General features: G+C 39.3%; 1 protein-coding gene across 4 annotated transcripts in view; it reads right to left on the reverse strand.

Annotated features, from left to right (window-relative positions):
- Positions 1 to 12,118: 12,118 nt before the first annotated feature.
- The window catches only part of PLXDC2 (plexin domain containing 2), a 514,506-nt gene continuing 502,759 nt past the window's right edge, over positions 12,119 to 23,865 (reverse strand). For all 4 annotated transcript variants that reach the window (XM_077896883.1, XM_077896880.1, XM_077896881.1 and 1 more), the window contains one exon: positions 12,119 to 21,961. In XM_077896883.1, the coding sequence (XP_077753009.1) occupies positions 21,845 to 21,961 (117 nt within the window). In that variant the 3' untranslated portion in view covers positions 12,119 to 21,844. The remainder of the gene's footprint in view (positions 21,962 to 23,865) is intronic.

Below are 23,865 nucleotides of genomic sequence, written 5' to 3' on the forward strand. Positions count from 1 at the left end.
CTGGTCCCTCTCCTGATCCCAGCCTTCCCTGAACAGGCCTACCTATGGCCTCTGACCAGGGGGCATGCCATACGACCTTCGTATCCGCACCAGTGATGACATCTCAATGACACATGGCAGTTTGTCCAGTGAAAGCCAAGCTGAGCTAAGCAGCATATCCGTTCATCCATGTATGCATTAATTCATCCATTATATTTAATTCATCAAATAATTACTGAACACCTACCATTGCTGGGCACTCTTGCGGGTGCTGGACAGAGAGAAAAACGATCCCCTCCCTTTGTGGCTCTTCCATTCCTTTGGAAAGACCAACAACAAACAAATAAATCCTGTAAAACATGTCGGGAAGCTGTAAGTGCCAGGAAGAAAAATAGGAGTTGAGAGATTGGAGAGAGAAAGGAGGTGGTTCTGAATATGGGCTAGTCTGGAAGCCAGCCTAGAGGAGGAGAAAGAGCAAAGGGTTCAAGCAAGTGCTGTGCAGAGGCCCTGAGCCTGAGCATGGGGCCTGTGGGAGGGGCAGCCAGGAGGCCAGTACACAGGAAGACAGTTGGCACAGATTGTGAAGAGGCGCCACTGGAGAGGCCTGTGGGACTCCAGCAGGAGTGTCACAGGTAGTGTTTATATTATACTTACGTGACCAGGTGATCTCCAGTCCCAGCAAAGAAAGCAGGCTGAGGCATGCTGGCCAGGGCACACTGTCTGGAGCACTCGGTGTATACTCTGGTCCTGTGTGTTTCAAAGCCAGATCATTTAAAGGTCAGCTCTATGGTCCAAATTACAGGGATGATTATGTGGTAATTGCCAAGAAAACTTTCTGCTACTGCCATCTTGAAAGTCTCTAAATTGGGAGACCCCAAAATTTGAAAGTAAGGAGAGGCCTAGTCAGATTTTTCACCTTACAGTAAATCTTCCAGGCCTATGGAAGAAATTAAAGGCATACTTTTACTCCTTTTATTTACTTTCTCTGTGGCTGGAACCACGAGGCGGAATCAATAATCTCATTCTTTTTCAACGCTATTGAGCACTGATTAATTTCTGACATAGAAAATGTGGTATCGATGTGTACGTACCTAATGTTTGAGAGTCACTGATAGAATTCTTGAAGCATTAGGGACTCACTTCCTTTGTGACTTCTGGATGGGGTGTAACCCCACTAAATGCTGGCTTAGGACCTTGTACCTTTCCTTCATAGCTCTTACCACTGTTTTGGTCATATACTTATGTATAAGATCATTTATTTAATACTTTGTTTAAGAGGGCAGCCCGGGTGGCTCAGCAGTTTAGCACTGCCTTCAGCTCAGGGCATAGTCCTGGAGACCCAGGATCAAGTCCTACGTCGGGCTCCCTGCATGGAGCCTGCTTCTCTCTCTGCCTCTCTCTCTCTCTTTGTTTTTTTTTTTTTTTTTTTAATTTTTATTTATTTATGATAGTCACACAGAAAGAGAGAGAGAGAGAGGCAGAGACACAGGCAGAGGGAGAAGCAGCCTCCATAGCTAAACCTAGCTCCATAGCTAGGTCCAGGAATGTAACCTCACACAGAAGAAAGAGTGAGGGAGCCCTCTGGGCTCCCTTCTATAAGGGCACTAATCCCATTCATGAGGGCTCCAGCCTCATGACCTAGCACCTCCCAGGGGCCTCACCTCCAATACCATCACATGGCAGGTCAGTCGGGGTTTCAACATGTGAATTTGGGGGCAAACACAAACATTTAGTGCACAGCCTTGTTCTAAATATGTTCTAGCTATTTTAGATTCAACCCTTACATCAATATTATAAGATTATGCACTATTATGATCAGCCCTCTTTTTTTAAGTGAGGAAATTGGGACACAAAGATTTTAAGTGTCTTACCCAAAGTCACACAGCTAGCAGGACTTGGGCCTAGACAGTCTGTGCTTCTGACCACAGATCTAAGTGGCCTGCTGTATGATGCCGCTGGCTGTATACTAGTGTCACAGGCACCCAAATAAAATGTGACATTGATGATATTTCCCTTGTAAAAGCTTATAGTAATTCCCAGATTGTCGGGCATCAAGTGAGTTGAATCATCTTTTATCATTTGACCTCAACCAGTTATTTAAGCTCTGTTTTATGGTTGTATTTCAGGCACACCGAACTGACTATTTGCTATTTCCTGCCCACTCTGTGGCTTTCATGATTCTACTTTGTTGCATATTCTGTGGTTCTCTGCTTAGGATACTTTCTCCCGTCTTTTGCTGATAACCATTGGGACACAGTCAATGCCATTTTCTCTATGAAGTTATCCCTCCTCATCTTGTCTCCAAATATTGCTCTGATTGTTGTTACACACTCCTTCTTATAGCCCTTGTCACAATTGTATTTTATATACTTATGATATGGTTGCCTTTTGCTCTGAACAGTTGGCTTATCTGGAATGGGAGTGATGACTCAGGTTTTAATCTGATCTTCCCAAGTGTCTTTTCCAATGATGCCAGGAACTAGCAAGTCCTGGCACATAGTAGAGGCACCATCAACAACATCAATGACCATAGTAGAATGTAAATGAACCAATTTTCATCATATGGGGAGATCAGTAAAAGAATAGAGCTCTTAAAGAATTTGTTTGAAAAAAAATTTGTTTGAAAAATATGAGTTATATTCCAAAAATGTTTAACTCCTTCACCCTCTTTACAATTAATCAACTCAGCTGCCAAAGGAGTAGGCAAGTCTGTGACAGTGTGAGAGATTTCTAAAGTTATCCTGTCTTCATAGATGAGTTGGTAGGATTATGAAATTATAAGAAAATATTTCTGTATAAATAAGAAAACCAGTGCTTACACTTTTGCTGTCATTCCAAGTACCTTCTGTGAAAAAACTCCTACCTGCAAAATTTACACTATATTCCATGGTGGGTAGCTGAAGCTTCTTAGATGATGCTAAGAGATCATAAGATAGGTCATCAGATTTCCCTTTATTTGTGTCAGTGTGTGTGTGTGTGTGTGTGAAGATGTGTGTGCACATGCATCTGCTCAAGCATGCATGTAATATTGTAAGTTCCCAAATGTGTTAATATAATCAAATACAATATGGTCAAGTAAATTAACTTTTTGAGACTTTGCTTTCTCATAATGCCTACTTTATTGAATTAGAAACAATGTGTGTAAATTATTAGCACAGTGCCCTGCACACAATAGGTAATGAACAAATGGTTAATTATTAGTTTTGCTATTAATACAAAAAAAGACATTATCTTGTTTCCTCAATTAATGCAGTATCATGAGGACTTTCTTATGTCATTAAATATACTTTTGAATCATCATTTTCCTGGGCCACAATGTGCACTTTATATCAGGCTCATAATTTTTTTAATAATTTTCCTTGTCCAAAACGTAATTTTTCCCCAGTTCTTTTTGCTAATGTAAATAACCCTGCAGAGAACATCTGTGCATATAAAACTCTGCCTAAGTTTCTGCTTATTTCTTTAGGATGGGTTCCTAGAAGAGGAAATGATGAATATAATTATATAGACTTTGTGTAGAAATTCCTTTCATGTAATGTTAAATTGTTTTCCAGAAAGTCCAACTCAGTTATTTTCCCAATTATGGTATAAATTGGTACAATCATATCACTGCATTTTTGACAACATGAAGTGTCTGTTTTTAAATTTCTTCCTGGTCTAGTAGTCAAATAGTATCTGATTGTCATTTTAACATGCATATTTGAATGCCAGTGGTTTTGAACATTTATACCCTTGAAATCTTCTGTTCACTGGACTCCATTCCACTACTCATTCTTTTGCTCTACTGTTTGTTCTTGTCAGCTCCTCAACTTCTTCATTGGAATGCCCCAAGAGCCAGTCATCAGGCCACATTTTTTTCTTTATCTATACTCACTTCTTGGATGAGCTCATTGGTGCCATGGCCTTAAATACAATGCTCATGTCAGACACTCCTAAATTTATATCTCTATTCCAGACATCTCTTTTGAACTTCAGACTCATAAATCCATTTTCCGTTCAGCATTTTCACTTAGACATATTATAAAAATAAAAAAGACATTTCCCACATAAGATGTTCTACACCGAGCTTCTAATGTTCCCTTACACACTTCTTCATTTTTCAGTCTTGCTCGTCTTTGTTAATGGCCTCTCCATTCTTCTGGATTCAGCTCCAAGCTTGGACTTCTAGAGGACTTATCTTTCTTTCACATCCCATATCTAACACATTAGCAGGCCCATGGCTCTCACTTCAAATGTGGCCATGATCCAACCAATTTTCAGGGCTCCATCCTCATGGCCTAATCACCTCCTAAGTCCCCACTTTCATATAGTTGGTTTTTTTTCACCCCCTTCTTGGTGCACCTGACCCTTTTTTGAGGCCCTTGCTAGAGGATGCCTGTTTCCTTTCTCAAGCAGCCAATTAAGTCTACTATAAGGCTCAGCCACTTCCTATAATGGGCTCTCAAATTTGGGACTCAGTATACCCACCCTAACTGCCTCAGGGCCAGGTGTCTGATAACTACCAAGGGCCGCTATGCCCCAGAACCAGCAAAATTATTCAAATTAACCAAGCCGCAAAGCCCCCCATGGAAACCTAGGTAACTCCACTCTGAGTGTCACACATAAGCACCTTCTTAGAGCTCCAGTTAGCTGTTACCTTGTTTCTGGTTGCAATCCCCTTTGTGAGCCTGACCAGGAAACTTCTCCCTTTCAAAGATATGAGTAACAGGGTTTTCATAGCATAGTACTATCACATGGTATCACTGACAAGGATATGAGTACTAGAGTTCTGCCCTTTATCATTAACCTTGCTGTGTTATGTCCCCCATCACAAACACTTTCAATCTTATAGAACATCCACTCTACTCCAAGTCACGTTCCTTATGTCTTACCTGGATGACTGTATCTCCTTACTGTCTGGTCCAACCTGGAAGCCAAGTAACATTTTTCTGTTGGAGGTCAGATCTTGTTGCACAACTACTCAAGACTCTCCACGGGTTTTGCCTCTCACTCGGGATCACACTAGCCTTATTTTCTCTCTGACCTCTTTCTGTGACTCTCTGCTCGACTCACTCTTCACAAGCCATACTGACATGTTTACTGTTTCTAGAACACTCCAGGAATGTTTCCCCCATGTGGCCTTTGGACTTGCTGTTCCTTTGAAATACTCTCAGGTCATGACTCAAACGTAACTTTCCTATTATATACTTCAAATGAGAAATCCACTTCTCTAGCATTTGTGGTCTCCTTTCTTGGTTGTATTTTTCCACTTAGTATTTATTTTCTAACTTTTTACATTCAGGATTATCTAGATATTATTCTATTGCCTGACTTGCCCCCCTAGAATGTAAATGAATAAGGGCTAGAGATTTCTGCCTTTTTCTTCTGTCCCAAAGGCAGCCTAGAGTAGTGGCCAATAGCACAGCCCCCAGGTATGCACCTGATCTTACTTGTTGGGTGATGGTGGACCCATTGCTCAATCTTCCTCTACTTCCTCTTTTGTAATATGGTATCTTCAGGAGTTCCAACTGCTATAACAAAATAGTGTCTGGTGAGAACCTATCTCCCCTGTTTTCTGGCTTTGTCATCACATGGTGGAAAGGGGCAGGGGTCTGGGCTCCCTTTTATAAAGACACTAATCCCATTCAGGAGGGCTCCATCCTCATGGTTTAATTGCCTCCTAAATCCCCACCTTCAAATACCATCACATTTGGGATTTAAGTTCCAACCTGTGATTTTTGAGGGGATATTAACTTTCAGCCTCTAGCACATGAGGATAGTAAGGGCACCTGCCTTTGTGGGATAATAAGATAATAAGATAATTTAATATTTGTAAGATGTTTAGATCGGTGCCTGGCACAAGAAAAGAAGTAGGTAAATATTTGTAAAACAAATAAATTGCTAAATTTCTGGCACACAAAATAGTATGTGGCTCTTGGAAGGCGGTCAGTAAATATTTGTTGAGTAAATCCTCAAGATACAATATACAGTAAATGGAAATCCAGTTCTTAAGTCCAAGGGTCTGCTGATGAGTGTGTTCTGTTTGCTACACCCAGGTAGGCCTACTATAACATTACAAAGAGATATCTGCTCTGAGGAGCTTCCTGAGTAATGGGCGTCTTTGGGCAGAAGCATTTTCATTGTTGCAAACAGGAGACACATGTCGCAGAAGGGAGAGGAGAGGATTGGCAAGAGTCTCTAACTCAGAAGTGCTGAGAAGAACCACAAGAAATATACATTTGGTCTTTGTCCCTGTGTCCTGGCACAGAGCTCCTAAATCCTTTGGAATTTCCTGAGTGATAAGAGTGATAGAGGTGTCTTTTGTTCTAAGGAGGAGACTCTTAGTAGATCCTTTGATGGCTTCAGGATGAGGGCTGGTCACAAGAAAGGCGGAGGCAGGATAAGAAGTTGGAACTTTCAACCCCACCCTCCATCTTTGGGGAGGGGCGAGGGGCTAGAAATTAAGTTAATCGTTATTGGCCAATGATTTAATAAATTGTGCCGATTGGATTGTAATGGAATCCCCACGGAAACTTCTAAACAATGGGATTCGGGTAGCTTAGTAAGCACTTCAAAATGCTTGGGAGGGTGGTATACCCAAAGAGGGCAAATTCCTGAGATGTAGCCTTCAGGATAAACTGGTAATAGTAAGTAGTCTGTTTTCCCTGAGTTATGTGACCACTCTAGCTTGTCACAATTATGGGCCCAAGGAGTGGATCGTAGGAATCCCTGATATTTTAGTTAGCCTATCAGAAGTTTGGGTGGTCTAGGATTTTCTATTGGTATCTGATGTGGGAATGGTCCTGAGACTGAGCTTTTAAACTTTGGGGTCTGCACTAAATCCAGGTAATTAGTGTCAGGGTCAAACTGAATTGTAGGACACTCGGTTGGTGTCCAGAAAGTTAGAGAGTTGGTTGGTGTGGGCAAACGACCAACCACACATTGGGTGTCAGAAGTGTTCTGCAGATGGAAACAGTTCAGGGGCTGGAATCTGTGCCTTAGTCCATCAGTAAGTATAAGCAGGTTTGCACAAGCTTATAAAACACGTTCCATCTAAGGAATTACATTTGAGACTACTTTGAGATATGTTGGAAATGTTTTCCTCAATTTTGCTAACAGAGAAATTACCAGCAGACACATAAAGATAGTTTTTGGAATAACACTCAGATGTCTTGATTTTTTTGGAAAATTGTAAATAAGCAAATGGATACATTTTTTTTAAAAAAGGCAGGTACCTTTTAAAATTTCATAATCAAATGTTTTCACCTAGAGTTATCATTGTATTTTGCTATTTAATATTTTATTTTTCATCACTCAGATTGCAAGCTCCCTCCTTTTCACTCTGATAAGTCTCTTGGAACGGGGATCGGATGAGACTGCCCTATGGGGACAAATGAGACTTTCAGTCAGAATGAGGAAGAAGACTCTAAGGCAAGTAGCTTTCCTCCCATGCAATTACTATTTTGAATGGCCTATTTCCCAGTCTCTTTTCCCAAGTAACTTCCTCTCAACTTTTTTTTTTGTCTTAAATTTATCTTCTTAAGGACTAAGCGTTTTTGAGACAAAATCAATGCATCTTTCGTGTGTGTGTGTGTGTGTGTGTTTTAAGATTTTATTTACTTATTCATGAGAGACACAGAAAGAGAGGCAGAGACTTAGGCAGAGGGTGAAGCAGGCTCCCTGCAAGAAGCCCAATGCGAGACTCAATCCTAGGGCCTCAGGATCATGACCCGAGCTAAAGGCAGATGCTCAACCACTGAGTCACCCAGGCGTCCCAATGCATCTTTCATAAACAACAATAATAACATAACTAAATTACATTGAGTGTGATGGCATAACACAAAGCAAAATATTTTAGGGCATTTATTTGTTACAACAATCATAGGAAGTCAGTACTATTTTAATCCCATTTTAATCCTTTATAGATGAAGAAATCCCGGCCCCTCAGAGGTTGGGTGGGTGACGTCACAGAGCCTGGCCCCTTCATTGCTACATGGACGGATATCTGCAGACCCGATATCTCATATTATTGGCACAGAGAGAAGACTTGTCTCAAGAAACTGACATATGTCAACCGGAGAGTAGAAGCTCCTCAGTGAGCTCTTGATGATACGGGGATCCTGGTTTGACATTTATCAGAAGGGCAAACAGCAATCACCACTGGACCTTCCTTCCTGTCTTAGCAGGAACTGAATGTTTTCATGCCTCTGAGCTGTGACTGCCAGGTCAGTTATCAGCTGTGGTTTTATGTCAAGGAAATCAAACTGACGGCAGCGATCTGTCTGAAGTAAGTGAACTCCCAGCCCAGAGCCTCAATAAAGCTTCATATCAGAGCATAACTTAAAACAATAGAAAGTCCGCATGGCTGCCCTCCCCCACCTCTCAGATCCTCTCTGCCCCTTTGCTGTGTACCATCCACTGGGGAGTCTCCTCCATATCCAAGCTCTTGTTCCCTTGCTTCTTTGCCTACTACTGTTTAACCCACTGAAACCTAGTTTGCTCCAATAATGTGCTTTTCCTCAAGAAAATGACATCTGATTCAATTCCAAAGGACACCATTTTAGAAAAGGAACATTTCACTTCTTGCAGGTCGCCATTTCTCTTGCTGGTGATGTGTTCTTGCTGGCTCAGTGTCTCACTTCAAGGCAACCGGATGCAGATTTAAAACATTCCAGAAAGAAATAAGATGCAAGGTTCTATGGCATTTAAAATAATTTATGCATCCTGTCCTCTAGGCTTACAGCCAAGCTGCAGCAGGAGAAATTTGCTTCACATTCTATCAAGGCTCACACCACATTGAATCCTTTTGGAAGGAAATCTAAATTGCAATTGTAAAAAAAGAAATCTGGGGAGAAAAAGAGCCCAGTGCTATTCTGCAGCTCCAAAATGGTTGTAAAGTTCTCCAGGAAAAATGTCAGGACAATATCTGGTAGAAGTTCAAAGGCTGTAACTAAAGTTTGTTGCAGCTATTAAGAGTGATGCACATTAAAAAGGGGTCAATTAACATTTATCAAGAGATGCTGGCCTTAGAGAAGTGTATTTACTCTGGGAGGCCAAGCACATTTCCGTGTGCCTTTAAAGTGATAACAACTTACGGAAAAAAAATAAGCTCATGAGGAGGTGGGGGCTGTGGTTTCTATAAGGCCTGGATTTGCAAACTCTATGGGATTCTCATTGGTTTTCTCAGTGATACACTTTTTGAAATTTCCAAAAATTATAATTGTCCTTCATTTAGATTTTATTTAGAAGCAGAAGTGTAGATGACATTTCTTAATGTCTGGATCTGGGAAGTCAGAACCAGGTAAGGCAGCAGTTTCTAGTCAGAAATTCTATCTTTTCTCTATCATGCACTCTCATCCGCCCTTCTTGCTGCACCCCAGGGTAGTAGGGTGCATGTATGAAATGTGGCCACCTGTACATAGGAAGCATACAGGAGTCTCAGAGAACTGTTGGCTTTTGTCCTACTGGTTGCTTTCATCTTTGAGGCCCAAGCTCCAGTCTCCCGTAATGAGCATGCGTGTAAGCTGGAAAGCCAGGATCTCTAAATGCAGAGCCTCTTTATGATGACATCTTCATAGTCTCCCTGATGACTAAATCCGGTGTGTTTATCTGCTTCCTTGGAGAGCTCTGAAATACTTCAATTGATTCTCAAGTTATCCAGAGGTGGTTTGCATTGAAATCGTCTTGCTGTGGGCTGCTTCAAATCTTGGAGGCTCTGTCTTTAGTTTCTGTGAATCTTGACTTTATTGCTTCCCTACTGGATCTGAGATCCAGTTCTGCCCTTTACTGACATTTGACTGTAACCATGCTGGAAGTCTCATCATGCCTCTGATCCCCACTGGCCTCTGAAACCATTTGATCTTTCCAATTCCTTTCTGTAATTCAGATTTGCTGAGCTTTGTGATAACAATAGATAGTCCTGACCGAGCATTTATTGATAAATTAATGCTAAGGACAACTCCATGGGTTAACTGTTAACATTAAAAAAGTAAATTATTTGGGGATGCCTGGGTGGCTCAGTTGGTTAAGCGCTTGATTCTTGATTTTTGGCTCAGGTCATAATCTCAGGGTCATGAGATCAAGCCTGGAGTTGAGCTCTGCCCTCAACCGTGAGTCTGCTTGAGATTCTCTCCCTCTTTCCCTGCCTGTCCCCACCCTGCCCCTGCTCATTCCCTCTCTTTCAAATAAATAAATAATATTTTAAAAAATCATTTCCTCATTTATTTCAAGGGCAGCACTTTAAATTCAAATATCAAATACCTTAATAATTAAGTCTAGCTTGATCAAAAGAAAGTGGACGAAATCTGTCATTTTCCTGTGTTATCCTCATTATCGAGGAAGATAAACTTCTACCTCAGACAGTCTTGGTTGTCTGGGTTATCTGGGACTTTTAGAAGATGAAGAAGGGAGTTCTTGTTTGTCAAAAGAGTTGAGTGCACCTGGGGAAGGTCCGTGTGTCAGAATGTGTTATGTTATTTCCTTGGCAGAAAGGGAATGAATAATTTGCTGGAAAGGGTAGCTACAGGGGAGAGGGGCATTTCACACTTGCTGATGGCTTGGGTTTTTTTAGTAGAGGACCAAAGACATGGGGGCTAAGATCTGAAAAATAAGAGAGAAAAGTAGTCATGGAACAGTAACCAGACCTGAGCAGTTGTCTCCAGAATGGTCTCTCAGCTTTCTCCCCTGCAATTCTCCCATTACTTTGCCTGCTGAGTGACCTTTTGAAAAGAGTTTGGATTATATGGCTCCTCTGCCTCAAAACTTTCAAGTGTGCCTATTGCTTTGAAGATACACCGTGAGGTCCTGTGGACGTCATCGAGGGCTTTAACTCTGGCCTCTGCGTACTCTCCAGCAATTCTCTCTGCCTCAGCCCAGCTATTTGCTCACAGCCACCATCTCCCTGGTATGCCCGTGCTGTCCCCTGGGGAAGGTGTACCCCGCTTTGAAGACCGAGTTCAGATATCACTTGCTCTATGACTAATTTCATACATAATTAACTCTTCCCTCCTGTGGGACTGCACTGCACCATGTAAATGGTTCTATCCTGGGACCTATAGTACTTAATTTGCCATATTTGTTTAAATGTTTGTCTCCCCCACCAGGCTGTGGGCTACTGAGAGTAGGGACTTTGTCTTTTTTGTTTTGTAGCCCTGGAATCAAGCATACCTGCTCTCCAAAATTATGAGAGGTATACATCTACAGCTAATCTAAAGGCTGTATGATTGTCATTAGCATTGTTTTTCTTTGACATTTTCACTTTTTATTTAAAGAAATGGTACACATAAATGCTGTCTTTGATTGTTAGGGAAGGTTGCATGAGTTGCATGAATAATTTTTCCCTTTTGGTATCAGAAAAACAATTCACACCATTTAAAATTGCAGTTTTGAATTTATCCCACCTTATCAAAGCTCGATTAACATAGTCCAAAAGAGTCATATAGAGGTAAGATCAGAAAAATCCTTATTGAATTGCCCAGAGCAATTGCTCGAGAAATGCCACTAACTGGAATCCCTGGCAGCTTCCAGCACCTGCTTCCTGGGCCTGGGTTCAGGCCTGCACATACCTGGGATGGTGCAAAGGGTGATCCAGGAGTGGTGGATAAAGAAACAGGGAAAGGATCTTTGGTATTCAGAACATTTCACTTTAGATGTTCTACATAAATTAGCTGAGGCACACATCCAAAAGCCCCTGGAGAAAGAGGTACAATCATTTCCAGTTTGGAACAAGGGGAATGGGATAACGGAGAACCTTTAGGTAATTCATTTGAAAACAAAATCACTGGAGCTTCCAGACCAAGGCTAGTGATGAAGGCAAGAGCTGAATGGAAGCATCCTGATTTATTCAAGTACTTGGAGTTAAACTGGCAGCTAAGTCCCAACAGTCTGACCTAGGGCTCAACCAGGGGCCTCTGTGCTTTGAGGGGTGGGGGCAGGAAGCAAGCCTCCACCCAGCTGCACACTATGGCATTCTAGGTCCTTCCTTTTCTATAGCTCACTCGAGTTGGTATCAGGGCAGGTTTAGAAGCAAAAGGATTTTCTACCATGTTAATTAGCCCTCAGTTCTGGACACTGGACACTTTCTTTTCATAATAAGTAAAGTGTTTCAAAACTAACAGTGGAAAGGAAGCAAAAAATATGTTGAAAGACAAAGATAGAAGTATTTAAGAAATTAAAACAAAATGATCATTTATTGTTTTTAATATGTAGTCAAATATGACAGCAGTATTACACAAATTGTTCCCTTCTTCCCCTTCTAAAATCCCAAATTTGTTGACTCCAACTGCAAGTGAAAAAACAGGATTTAATTCAGAAAATAGCAATCAACAGAGAGAACACAGATAACATTTGGTCACCACCAGCTTCCAGACTTCTTAAGATGAACTGTGCCACCATCACAGTCGATAAACCGGCTTTCTTACAAAATTATTACTAGGAAAAAAATTTTTGAAGATTTCCCACATACTGTAGGCAGAACCAGAATTGCAGAAAAACTTGGCTTAAGTAGCTGCATGAGGAAAACTTTAATGAATTATTGCAATCATAACGATCCCCAGGTAAAAGAGATGGCAAATTAATGAACTGTAAGGAAATACATTCAAACTCAGATAATTAATCTTACAGAGAAAATAATCAGGAAGCTTGCAGAAGTACATAGCATCTGAATTCTTGAATTGAAGCAGTAGGTTTCAATAAAGGTCATACCTTTTCTGCTATCAGACACCATTAAGTGCAAATTCATGTACAATCATTTTTTACATTTGCAGGTTCAGGTACGTCAAGCGTGAGGTCATCATGAAGAATGCGCATGTTATTTGATCGTGGAAGAATGCAGCTCGGAATGTCTCACTGACAGGGCAGAGGAAATAGGAATGATGCCCAGAGGACTGGAGCAAATTTAAAGTGCTCAGTTTTCCAAACCCTGTACTAAATGAAGTTTTGGAAAACCTCTGCAAAATTAACCTTCACCTGAAAGATGCATCCTTGATTTGAGTACAGCGCTTTGGAAAAACAGTGAGAAACAATCTTGCAATGTGCTGTGCTCACCCACACAGTCTTTCCTTTTGTATGGGGTTGACTGGCTTTAGAGGGTCAGATTTTCCCCCAATGTTCTCTTTCAGGAGCACCACAGTGAGCTTTGTGATTCTGACAAAGGGTACAATTATACCCACTTCGAAGTGCATTTACAAATATTCTGTGCACTGGTGCAACTGGCATAAAACACAGACAGCCCCCCCGGGTGCCCAACTTCTCCTTTCACACTTCAACATTTCAGATGACTACAAGCAGAATTACCAGAAACAGTAGTAAATTCCTGGCATTGGAAGTTCCCATGATCCCAGCTGGCATGCAAAAAAGGCTGTCTCTTTTTTTCCCTTGAAAATAATGTACTTCCCAGGCACTGTCCAAATGTCTCAAATGAGGCAAATGAGAGATTTGTTTTGACCAACCCATGAAAAGACTTTCTCCTTCTCAGCTAGGGCCCTGAGATTTAGCTATAATGTACACAAAATGTCTGTGTCTAAAGAACCTTAATTCATTTCCCTAAAATGATTTTAACAGTTCTCAGCAAGGAAAGCTCTGACTTCACTTTGATGGTATTTTCAGAGTAAACTGGTAGAGGACACTTAATTTGGGTTTTTATTTCTCTGCTATAAATATGACAATCTGAGCATGTTTTTATTCAAATCACCTTACAAGTAGTTGCTTGAACTTGACCATATGTCTTGATAATAGTACATGAATCTGGTCCCAAGATGGTCAAACCTCACAAAGATTCAGCAACGGGTCCGCAGTTGAAAGAATCATTTCTTCTCTTTTCCTCAAGAAAATTATTTTCTTTTTATTGTACTTTTATTGCCTGTGTGTGGTTGGCTGTCTCATGGTCTCTGGTACAGGGGAACCAAAGCACTTGCCTTGAAGGTCAGAGAAGATCAATGGAAAAGCCCCTTTTTGGTCCTTACTTGACCATAAGTAACCCAATTTCCTAGAGCAGGGGCCTTCATGGCTTTCGTATTGTGCCATAGGGAGAAGTATAGGTGGATGATAGTTGAGTTAGATTGAGGACATTTGTGACTTTCTGTATGTCACCTGCTTCCTAGGATAACCTGCAGGATTTGTGCCCCAGTGTATGAGTGTCTGAATGACCTAATTGTGAGCTGATCTTCATCTACTATTGATCTGTACATTGCTCTGAAGAAGGTGAAAATTCTGCTTGATGGTCTATATCAATCTTTATTTTTTCCATGAATATACACACCCACCTGTTCCTATGTTTATACCTGTCCTCATATAGCAGACTTCTAAAATTAGTTTCATGCTATTTATCTGTGTAATAGGCAAAAGGTTTATAGTTTCATGATCATTAAGTGGTATTTTGGTCATGAATATATAGTTTTTGTAATGCTAGGGAAAAGAGAGATTCTTTTTAAAAGTAACACACTAGTAGGAATGAGAGAAGTCACTGAGATTTTCAACCAGAATCAAGATAGATATATCACTATCTGCCAACTTAAATTGTTTTGCTTTATTCCATTAGGAGATTTTTTTTTTTAGTAATTCTCAGATGTTAGTAAATTTTAGAAATTAGAAAAAGATGAGGACCAGCATATGATTTACATTACTTTTTCCCCCAGCCTTTTATTCTGGATTTGAAGTAACAGAATCTTTTAATGTCAACAGTCACCTGGAAATTCACTTATAATTACATGTTTTGAGCACTTATTTCTCTAGACATAATTTGGTCATTCATAATAAACGTGCTATTGAGAAGCCAATGATGATGTACTTCATAAACTTGTCAGGGAGAAGTGATTCAAGAAATTATGTGATTTTACTTGAATAATTACCATCTTAAAAAAATTACCATCTTACTTCTTTGCAATAATCACTGTGATAGTGATGGGCAGTGGATGGTTTAAAAGTTATGTCAGGTCACAATCAGCAGATGCATTCCAATTTCGACTGAGATTAGAAGATCAGCTTAATCAAAATATTATGTAACATCAAACTGTTTGATAGGATCGTGGTAGAGGTGTGCTCAAGGGTCTCCTGGGCTGAAGCTTTCTGGTTTCTAGGATTGTCTTGAGAGAGCTCACTCTGTGCGTGCTCATCAATTATTTTATAGCTTTAGACAAAGTAATCAAGGCTTTCAATTGTGTCGTCATAGTAGCAACTTTTAGTAAATGATTAAGAATGCTTGCAAAGTCTGGGGTGGTCTGTTAGAAAAGGAATCAAGGGAGGCCTGCTATTCTAGTTGGGGGCTTGTTGTTATTCTAGGAATATTCCTGAGGGATTGTCTTTGTTAAAACTCCATCAAGTTTTCTAACTGGTGCAGATAGACACAAGCACAACTGACTTGACTCACGGTTACCCATAGGAAATCACTGACCCAACAGGAAAACGGACTTAAGGCACATCAAGTCAATAGGAACTTTGGCTTGACAGATTTAAACATTCTGACTCTCAAAATTCCAATTTTCAATTACTTGAGACGGTCAATTTTTTCTTCTAGAAGGATAATAAAAAATCAGATATACAAATAGAAATATCAGAGTATCAGAAATAAAAAGCTCATCCAGATATACTTGAATTTAGATGTACCAAGCTTCAACTTCCATACATATTTTGAAGGCAAAGATGAAGGACTAAGATTTACAGATGTGTGAAATGACCAAAAGAAAACTCCTGAAAGCAGAGATTGGGATACTGAAGTTGTATGACCCAGAGTCCCCATACTGAAGCTAAAATCACAGCAGGTACTATTATAGCAGCAAGGCATAATTACCAAACAGACTTATCTCTCGCTATGAAAAAGTCAGTTTCCAAGTTTCCAGAGATAACCAATCTTCTGATCTCTCAATAAATTTGTAAAGCTGAGAGATGGGGAAATAGATAAGGATGATGGTGGGTTGTAATTGAACTAGTAACTTTTACAGTCCCTTCTAATTCAAACAGTTTATGATTCCAAGTCTTATTGGAAATAGAAAAAAAAACCCTATTTATCATAAAGTTTAAGTAAACAGCAAAAGAGAAACCTTTCTTTTTTTTCCCTCATATGTTTTGCTCATTAGATTATCTGGTACTTTTACCAAGCCCAATCCAAGGACATTTGGCAATGTTTGGAGACATCTTTAGTTATCATAAGTCCATGTGTGTGCGTGCATGTGTGTGTGTGTGTATGTGTGTATGAGAGAGAGAGACAGAGAGACAGAGTGCTACGGGCATACAGTCAACAGAAGCTGTTCTGCTTGGAAGCTGCCAAATATGCCCTACAATGCACGGAACTATTTCCATCTTACCCTCCCACAAAGAATTAATGCTGAAGTTGAGAAAGCTTGTGACATAACAACCACACACACCTAAAGTGCAAATGCTTCTTTGATACACTGGTGCTTCCAGAAAACCTTAAAACTATGATGTTGAAAATTCAGAAAATATTGGTACAAGAAAAGAGAACTGTTACATCTAGTCTGAAGAAGTTCAAGTGACCTGGGAAGTCCTCCTGGGTCTGGGACAACTTTGGATGAGTCACTTTTCTTCTCACGAATGAAATTTGCAAATCATTAGAAATAGAGCAAACAGCACCAATGTGCAATGATGTACTGTATTTCTGAAACAGTCTTCGGGAACATACTTGATACCTCCCTATCTACATATAGTAGACTACTGGAATTGGGAATTGGATGGAGTTATATTGATCTGACCCACTTGCAAAATTGTGTTTGAGGATTCCATCATATTACAATTATCAGTTGACATGCCTGAACTCTCACTATTTGTATTTATCTCTATATATCACAAGGTCCAGTAGAGGAACTTGGTTCCAGTAGGTGTTCAATAAACATTTAAGTAAACTGAGTGGCTGGATGAGTGAACAAATAAAGGGATGAGTCAAAGTGCTCCACAAAATGAAAAGTGCTTTACAAACACAAGATAATATGAATATATAATAGGTAATGCCACAGACCTCACAATATTTGCTCAAGAAAACCTTCCTAGGACAAAAATGTTCAAACAGTTTAAAAAGCAAATAAAAATTGTGTTGTAAGAAAACAGGCTATGAAGAGTCTTAGTTTTCAGATATATTTGGGAAGAAACGAAACAAAGGTAGAACAATTTTAAATGAGAAAAAATAGTGTTGCTGACAGATGACCACAGGGAGGGGTGAGGGACATGCAAAACCAAATAAAGACACTGTAATGGCTGGAGCCTGAAGTCACTGGTTGTTATAAAGATGGTACCATACATGAACATGATAGAGGAAGATTGTCCACGTTCTATAAGAATAGTCAATACTACAGATTAAATTAGCCCTCTAAGCTGGTTGGTTGGCCTTAATTGCTGACCAAGGCAAGAAAAATGGTAACAGAAATGACCAGTCAGGAGTGTTAAGTTCAACACACAATTCTGACACTGGGAAAATTATCATATCTTTCTGGGCATCAGTGTTTTGATCTGTAAGACGATAAGCTTGGGTTAGATGACCTGCCGTAATTCTGGCCTATGGATGCTGATGCCAAAACACAGGATAGGATGGGAAAGTTAGAGCTAGAGAAATCTTTGGGAATTAGTAAAGCTCATTGTAATAAAATATCTGAAAAATACCTGCAGAAATACAAGGCAAAATAACATGTTACAGGAGGAAGAAACCATGACAATAGGATCTATTTCTCAGTCTTATTTAAAAACTCATTTCTTATAATGGAAGGAAAGTTTCTTGAATCAAGGCATGGATTCTAGCAAAACATTTTCTCAAACGGGCAACAGACACAAGAGTACATAACAAAATTTATACTTCTTCACGAAAGGTAATAACATTAAGAATTTTTTGCCTCAGAAACTAATAAATTATACTAATCAGAATATATATTATCTGCATAGTAGTATAATTTAAAAGAATAGTAATCCTCTTATTTGCATTTGCTAATTTCTATAGTTCCAATTAAGCTCCACATATTTTTATATTTTAATGCATTGGCCCCTTATATTTGTGTTACAGGGATAAAACAAATATTTAAAATTATTTATTTGAGGTATTTCCTTCTAAAGAGAAGCCTGGTGGTCAGCTGCTGGGCTTCTCATTGCTACAAAGAGTAAACTAGGAAATCACAAGGAACTAGAGAGGCTAAGTGACTCTACAGAATAAAGATTTGTGCTAGTTACAGGATACTCACAGGGCCTCTTTCATGGCAGAGGAGTCAAAGTTGGGAGAGATGTGACAGGGGAAATATTAAGAGAAAATATTAAGATAGAGAAAAAATTGAGCAATTTCCTTTGGCATTTTCTCAAGAAGTGTATTGATTTGATTGTCTTTGAATGCTTTTAGGATTGATGCTTTTCTTCCTCCGGATGCAAATTTGTGCTGAGACTGAACCAAGGATGTGCTTCATATGAGTTACATTGATGTAAGTTTTGAAACTCTGTACATCTGTACATCTGTGCATCAATCTGCGTAATAACAACCTTGCAAGGAAAGCAGAACAAAAATATTTTTATTTTCCAAAATTGTAAATTGAGACTCATGGAAGTTAAAGTGATTTTCCCAAGATAACATAGTGGAGACTCAAAGCTGTGTCAGCTGGTATTCTTTCCATTATAGCATGCTGTGTCTCTGAGATCAAAAACACTCAGATACACCCAAGAATGACCAAATCTTCTCTTTTTCTTCCTCCTCCTTTTTATTCAAATGGAGAGAATTAAAAGGAAAGACCTCTACAGCACTGTATAATAGAATTTTCTGCAATGATGGGAATGTTCTGTTTTCTCCGATATGGAAGTCAACAAGGCACAGGTGGCTATTGGGCATTCAGAATGTGACTAGTGACTGAAGAACTGAGTTTTTTTTAAATTTATTTTTAATTAATTTAAATTTAAATAGCCACATTTGGCTGGTGGATATGATACTGGACAGCACAACTCTAGAAACTCCATGTGAGAGAGATTAGCCTTAGGTATTCGAAAGTAAAATAATAATGAGGGCAAACTGTACTTATTTTATTGATCATCAGTTTTCTGTTTGTTAGTATATCTTAAAGTCTAAACACTTCATAAACACACCAACATTGTGGTTAGTGCCATCTGGTTGGATTTATTTTTCTTGACATTCATACTTCATCCTAATCATCAAATATTATTTTCTCTGTAGCACCATTTATCTGGTTTCTTCAGAAGTCTGTGTGTGTTCCTTTGCTATTCTTAACTTTTAAAATTGTCATCCTCTCTCTACTATGTTCATAGTATTTAAGAAATGTATAGATGCACCCCTTCTAATATATGATGTATGTAAAGTCCAAAGCATCAATGTCCATTCTGAATTTCTAGAAACATTGTGTATGTTTGCTCCTCCTTTGCAGTTAATGGGCACCAGGAACAAACCAGAAATATAAAATAGAATAAAAATTTCATGAAAAAAAGGGATTAGTCAGCCTTTCCCCTTACCACTAAAAGATTCATATACAGCAGAAACTTCTCACCACCTTTAACTTCTCCTTTCGTTAGGAAGTTTTCTCACACTTCCAAAAACTTTCCCCTATTATATGATGCTTTAGTTCACTGAACAATTCAGTGTTTTATGTCTTATTTGTTTTTTCCAGAATTGTCAATTCTTTTAATTGAAAGTGGAAGATGGGCTCTGAAGGGAATAAAGACAACATGACAACTTCAAAGAATTGTGTAAGGAGTTTGATATATACACAAGGTTTCTATAACTGTCAATCAACTGCTATTGGAAGCCATCACTATCACAAAAGCTAGTGGAAGAAGCGTTATCTTATCCTAAAAGGAATCGTCTATGTGTTCCTTATATCTTTGTAGAATACCAGTTGCACCAGTTACGTTGGCAAGTCATTTGGTTATTGCTATCTGACCAAACCTACCCCACAAGAAATAAGTTGGGATATTTCATACAAACTGAATGCAGATACTGCAGAGAGATTGTCATCACATCCTTCAATTGCTTGTCAGGTTTTGTTTTTTGTTTTTGTTTTTTGTCTTTTTTTTTTGTTTGTTTTGTTTTTGCAATTATTAACTAAGTAGGTTAGGAAGAAATGACTAACCTCATCAGGTATTTAAAAATGTAAAGCAAAATATATGTGATGGAAAATAGCAGTAGTTTACATCAGCTGACTGTGAAGATAAAATATGGTACTCTGTTAGTAGACTGATGTTCAATGGAGACACTGGGTACAGATGCTAAGCTGTTAGTAAAGTGCTGCTTACAAGACATCTCTGCTTCTCGATACCTGAATCTGCAAATGTTGAACACTGTACCCTACAGCGTCTTGGCACAGGATGTTAGTTTCGTGGGTCGAGGTGTCCATGACATTGTACACATAGGACCTGAATTTAAATCTTGGGAGCTTGGGATACGTATTAACCACTTTCCTCCTCAAGCAATGCCTTGGCCTTTCCCCATTCACCGAGAGGTTTCAAAATCTGGATTGTGATTACTGGGCAAAATGACAGATCCATCTAAGGAGCATTTTGCATCTGCTCTATTTAGCCAGGGATGGAAGGGGTTGAGAGAAATGAAAGAGTGGCTCAAATAGGCAGGAAAATGATCGGCACTGCAACTGATTGAACCACTTTTGCTAAGTGACATAAAAATATTCTAATATTAAGGATTATTTTACAACTCTATGGAAGTATGCAGTAATGCATCTCGCATTTGTTTTGTCCTGATGACAAATGCACTCTTTGAGTCACAAGAGCCTGCCTTGTGTTAGTTATAAACAAAAATATATTTATATATATATTTATGTAACTACTATGTGCTTTAAAGAAAATTACTGTATGATTCAGCAGGGTTCTTTCATTCTTTTTCTATCGTCAGGGATATGCTGACTTGAATGGCTTCTGAGACAGGAATCGACAATGACATGGGCCTTAAGTACTGAAGTAGCGCAAAGTAAAAAGAAAGAATAACCTGAACCCCTCCTGCCCCGTATGTTTAGAATCCCTTAACGTTTTTGCTTCAAAAACAATTAGGGACTCTCCGTATTGTTTCCTTCAGCCAAGAGCAAATGTGGCTTCATAGGATTTCATAGCTGGCAAAACAGAGGCAATGAATCCTTTTTTTTTTTTTAAAAAAAAAAAAAAAAAAAAAGAAGTGTTTTATCCCGAGGCAGAAGGGAAACCCTCAGGTGCCACTCTCTCTCCCTCATCCTTAGCTAAGAGTTTGGCAATTCTGTTACAACCCATAGAAGGGACACTCATTAACAGGAAAAGGAGGCACGGTTTGAACCTCCTCCACAGATAAAATATTCGTTCTGTAAAATAATGAACTTGTTGCAACAAGTGGTTCTAGACCAGAAGAACAAAATCCTTTTTGCCACATCTGGTGGAAAAATAGAAAATCTCTTATTGAACATTTGTTTTTTTGCTCCTGCATGAGCTGTTTTTCTTAGCAATCTTGAAACAGTCATCATTGCTCTTTTGGAAGAAAGGGTTCAGGCTTTGGAACTCAGTCATCTTTGAGACATCAGAGAAGAATATTTGAACCAAAGGTGGAGATCCCTCAGGAACTAAAGCTTTATTATTATTGTTTTTCTCGATCCCTTTGCAACCCTGCACCTAAGCCAATAGCACTGTGATATTGTCATACTTTAGTTAAGTCCACAGGAGATGTTCTGAGTGAACTATAAAATGTCATTCCACTAGGGAATTCTATGTTCGATGGTCAGTGGTACCTTGCATATGTTTTAGTTTTTCTTTTACCCTTCCTGGGCTGGGCTTGTCCAGAAATCTCATCTCCTTCAGGCTACAACAGCTTAGGGATCCTTTGTGTGTGTGTGTGTGTGTGTGTGTGTGTGTGCATCTTAAAGGTATAGGCAAATTTTTAGTCTTAACACCTGTAAGCCAGCACTGGTGCTGTTCTGTCCTAGAAATTTTAGCACTGCTCTGATACAATGAAACCTTCTTTCTCTCCAACTGGTTCAACTTCCGCATAGGCAGGATGACCAGAACCTCTTCGAAACTTCATCGCAGGCCATCTGCTTGGGCGTCTCTAAAACAGAAAATGCAAAAGTAATGAATACCAGGGTGATGGTCGTATCATGAAAAACATATCTGCCAAATATTTTAAAGGTTTATTCATTTACTTATTTGGGGGAGGAGAGAGAGACACAGAGAGAGAGCATGGGTGGTGAGGGCAGAAGGGGAGGGAGAGAGAATCCTCAAGTAGACTCTATGCTGACTGCAGAGCCCAACAGGGGGCTGGATCCCAGAACCCTGAGATCACAACATGAGCCAAAACCAATAGTTGGATGCCCAATAGACTGAGCCACCTAGATGCCCCAGTATTTGCCAAATATTTTAGATTAGCTTCTGAATTAAATTTAGCAATACATTAAATTCTCTCATGTTACTACCACAGATGGAATTACATGTGCTCAAAGACCCATGTTTTCATCTTTCCTATGGCACTAGGAGCAAACAGTCCATTTACCATAGCTGCCCCATAGGAACAAGCTTCCCAAAGTCATGTATGCCTTATGCATACTTTTGTCTAAAAGATTCTCTGAGTGTCTAACTAGGAAAAAAATGAATTGTAGAAAAAAAAAAAAACAAGTTTTCTGAATATCTAGCCACTGACTATTTCTCTTCTCTAGGAATAATATCATGCTATTTTATTTATTAATTCTCTCAAAAACATAAGGCCATACTCTTCTGCACAGCTCTTAGAAGTGTGTCTCAAATTAGGTGCTAGACTTTCTAGTAAACAAACTAAAAGAAAAATCATTTAATATCTGAAGAAATTATTTATTAAGCTAAGACTTCCGATACGTGATTTTTTTTGCATTTGAAAATTAACAGATGTCATAGACAATCTCAAGCCTATGACTTAAATAATTGTACAAGTAGACACCAGTCCTAAAATCCAGGTTATTTATTCTGACAAAAGGAGCGCACCTTTCCCTAGTACTCTGTCCATCAGACAAACCTTCTGTGATTTGCAAATAGAAGTGCTGATATGAATTATTAAGTTACAGCAGCAGGAGACACTAAGATGCATTTCACGGCTCCAGTGACACTGGAAACTAATGCTCCATTTATCAGAGTGCCTGCAATTTTGGAGTATATAAGACAATAAGTACTGAAGGAAGTTTATTTCTGTCTGAAGTTTATTTCTATCGAAAGAATTTTAATGTGAAAAATGTTAAATATCAGTGTAGATACTGGCATTTGGCAGCTTTCTAGATTTGCCAAGTCCATTCCACTGGCAATGATTAATGGGCATAGAAGAGTTTTCACATCAGGTAGGAATGAGTATTAGCTCTACTTTCTGGAAAAATACCTAGTGAGGCAATTACATTCTGCCTATTAATATTATTTCCTGCCTGTATAACATCATGTGATCAGAATGCCTTATATTTATTAACTGATTAAGTCCTGTGGTATACGTGAAAAACTGAATTATCCTTATTTTCTGGAAAAAAAAAAGTTAAAACAAAGAGAGGGCTGAATAGCAAATACTGTGTCTTTGTTGGAACTAAAAATCATCATTGATGGAAATACGCTGAGCATTTTTAGGGAGCTGGGCACTTTAACTCATGATCACTCCTGTCAGTGGAGAAATGACAATCTGCTACTGTGCTCACGAAACTCCCATTTCGGTTTCAGTTACTTCACAGTTGGGTTTTTGAAGGCCCAGCTGCCCTAGTCCTTCTCCGAGTCAAGTAGCACCACTCAGTCTTTGCTCCAAACCTCCACCTTTCCAAGGCCCGCCTGCCTGCCAGCTGGCAAGTACAGCCTTGTGAACTAGCCATACTTGACAACCCAGCACATAAAGATATTGTGCTGTCAGTGACTTAAAAAGGTGCACAGATTATCATCAAGAAAATAAGAGACAACAGGTGCTGGCAATGAGATGGTGAAAGGGGAGGCCTTCTCCACTGCTGGTGGGAGTGT

This window comes from Canis aureus, chromosome 5, assembly GCF_053574225.1.
Source record: "Canis aureus isolate CA01 chromosome 5, VMU_Caureus_v.1.0, whole genome shotgun sequence".
NCBI classification, from domain to species: Eukaryota; Metazoa; Chordata; class Mammalia; order Carnivora; family Canidae; genus Canis; species Canis aureus.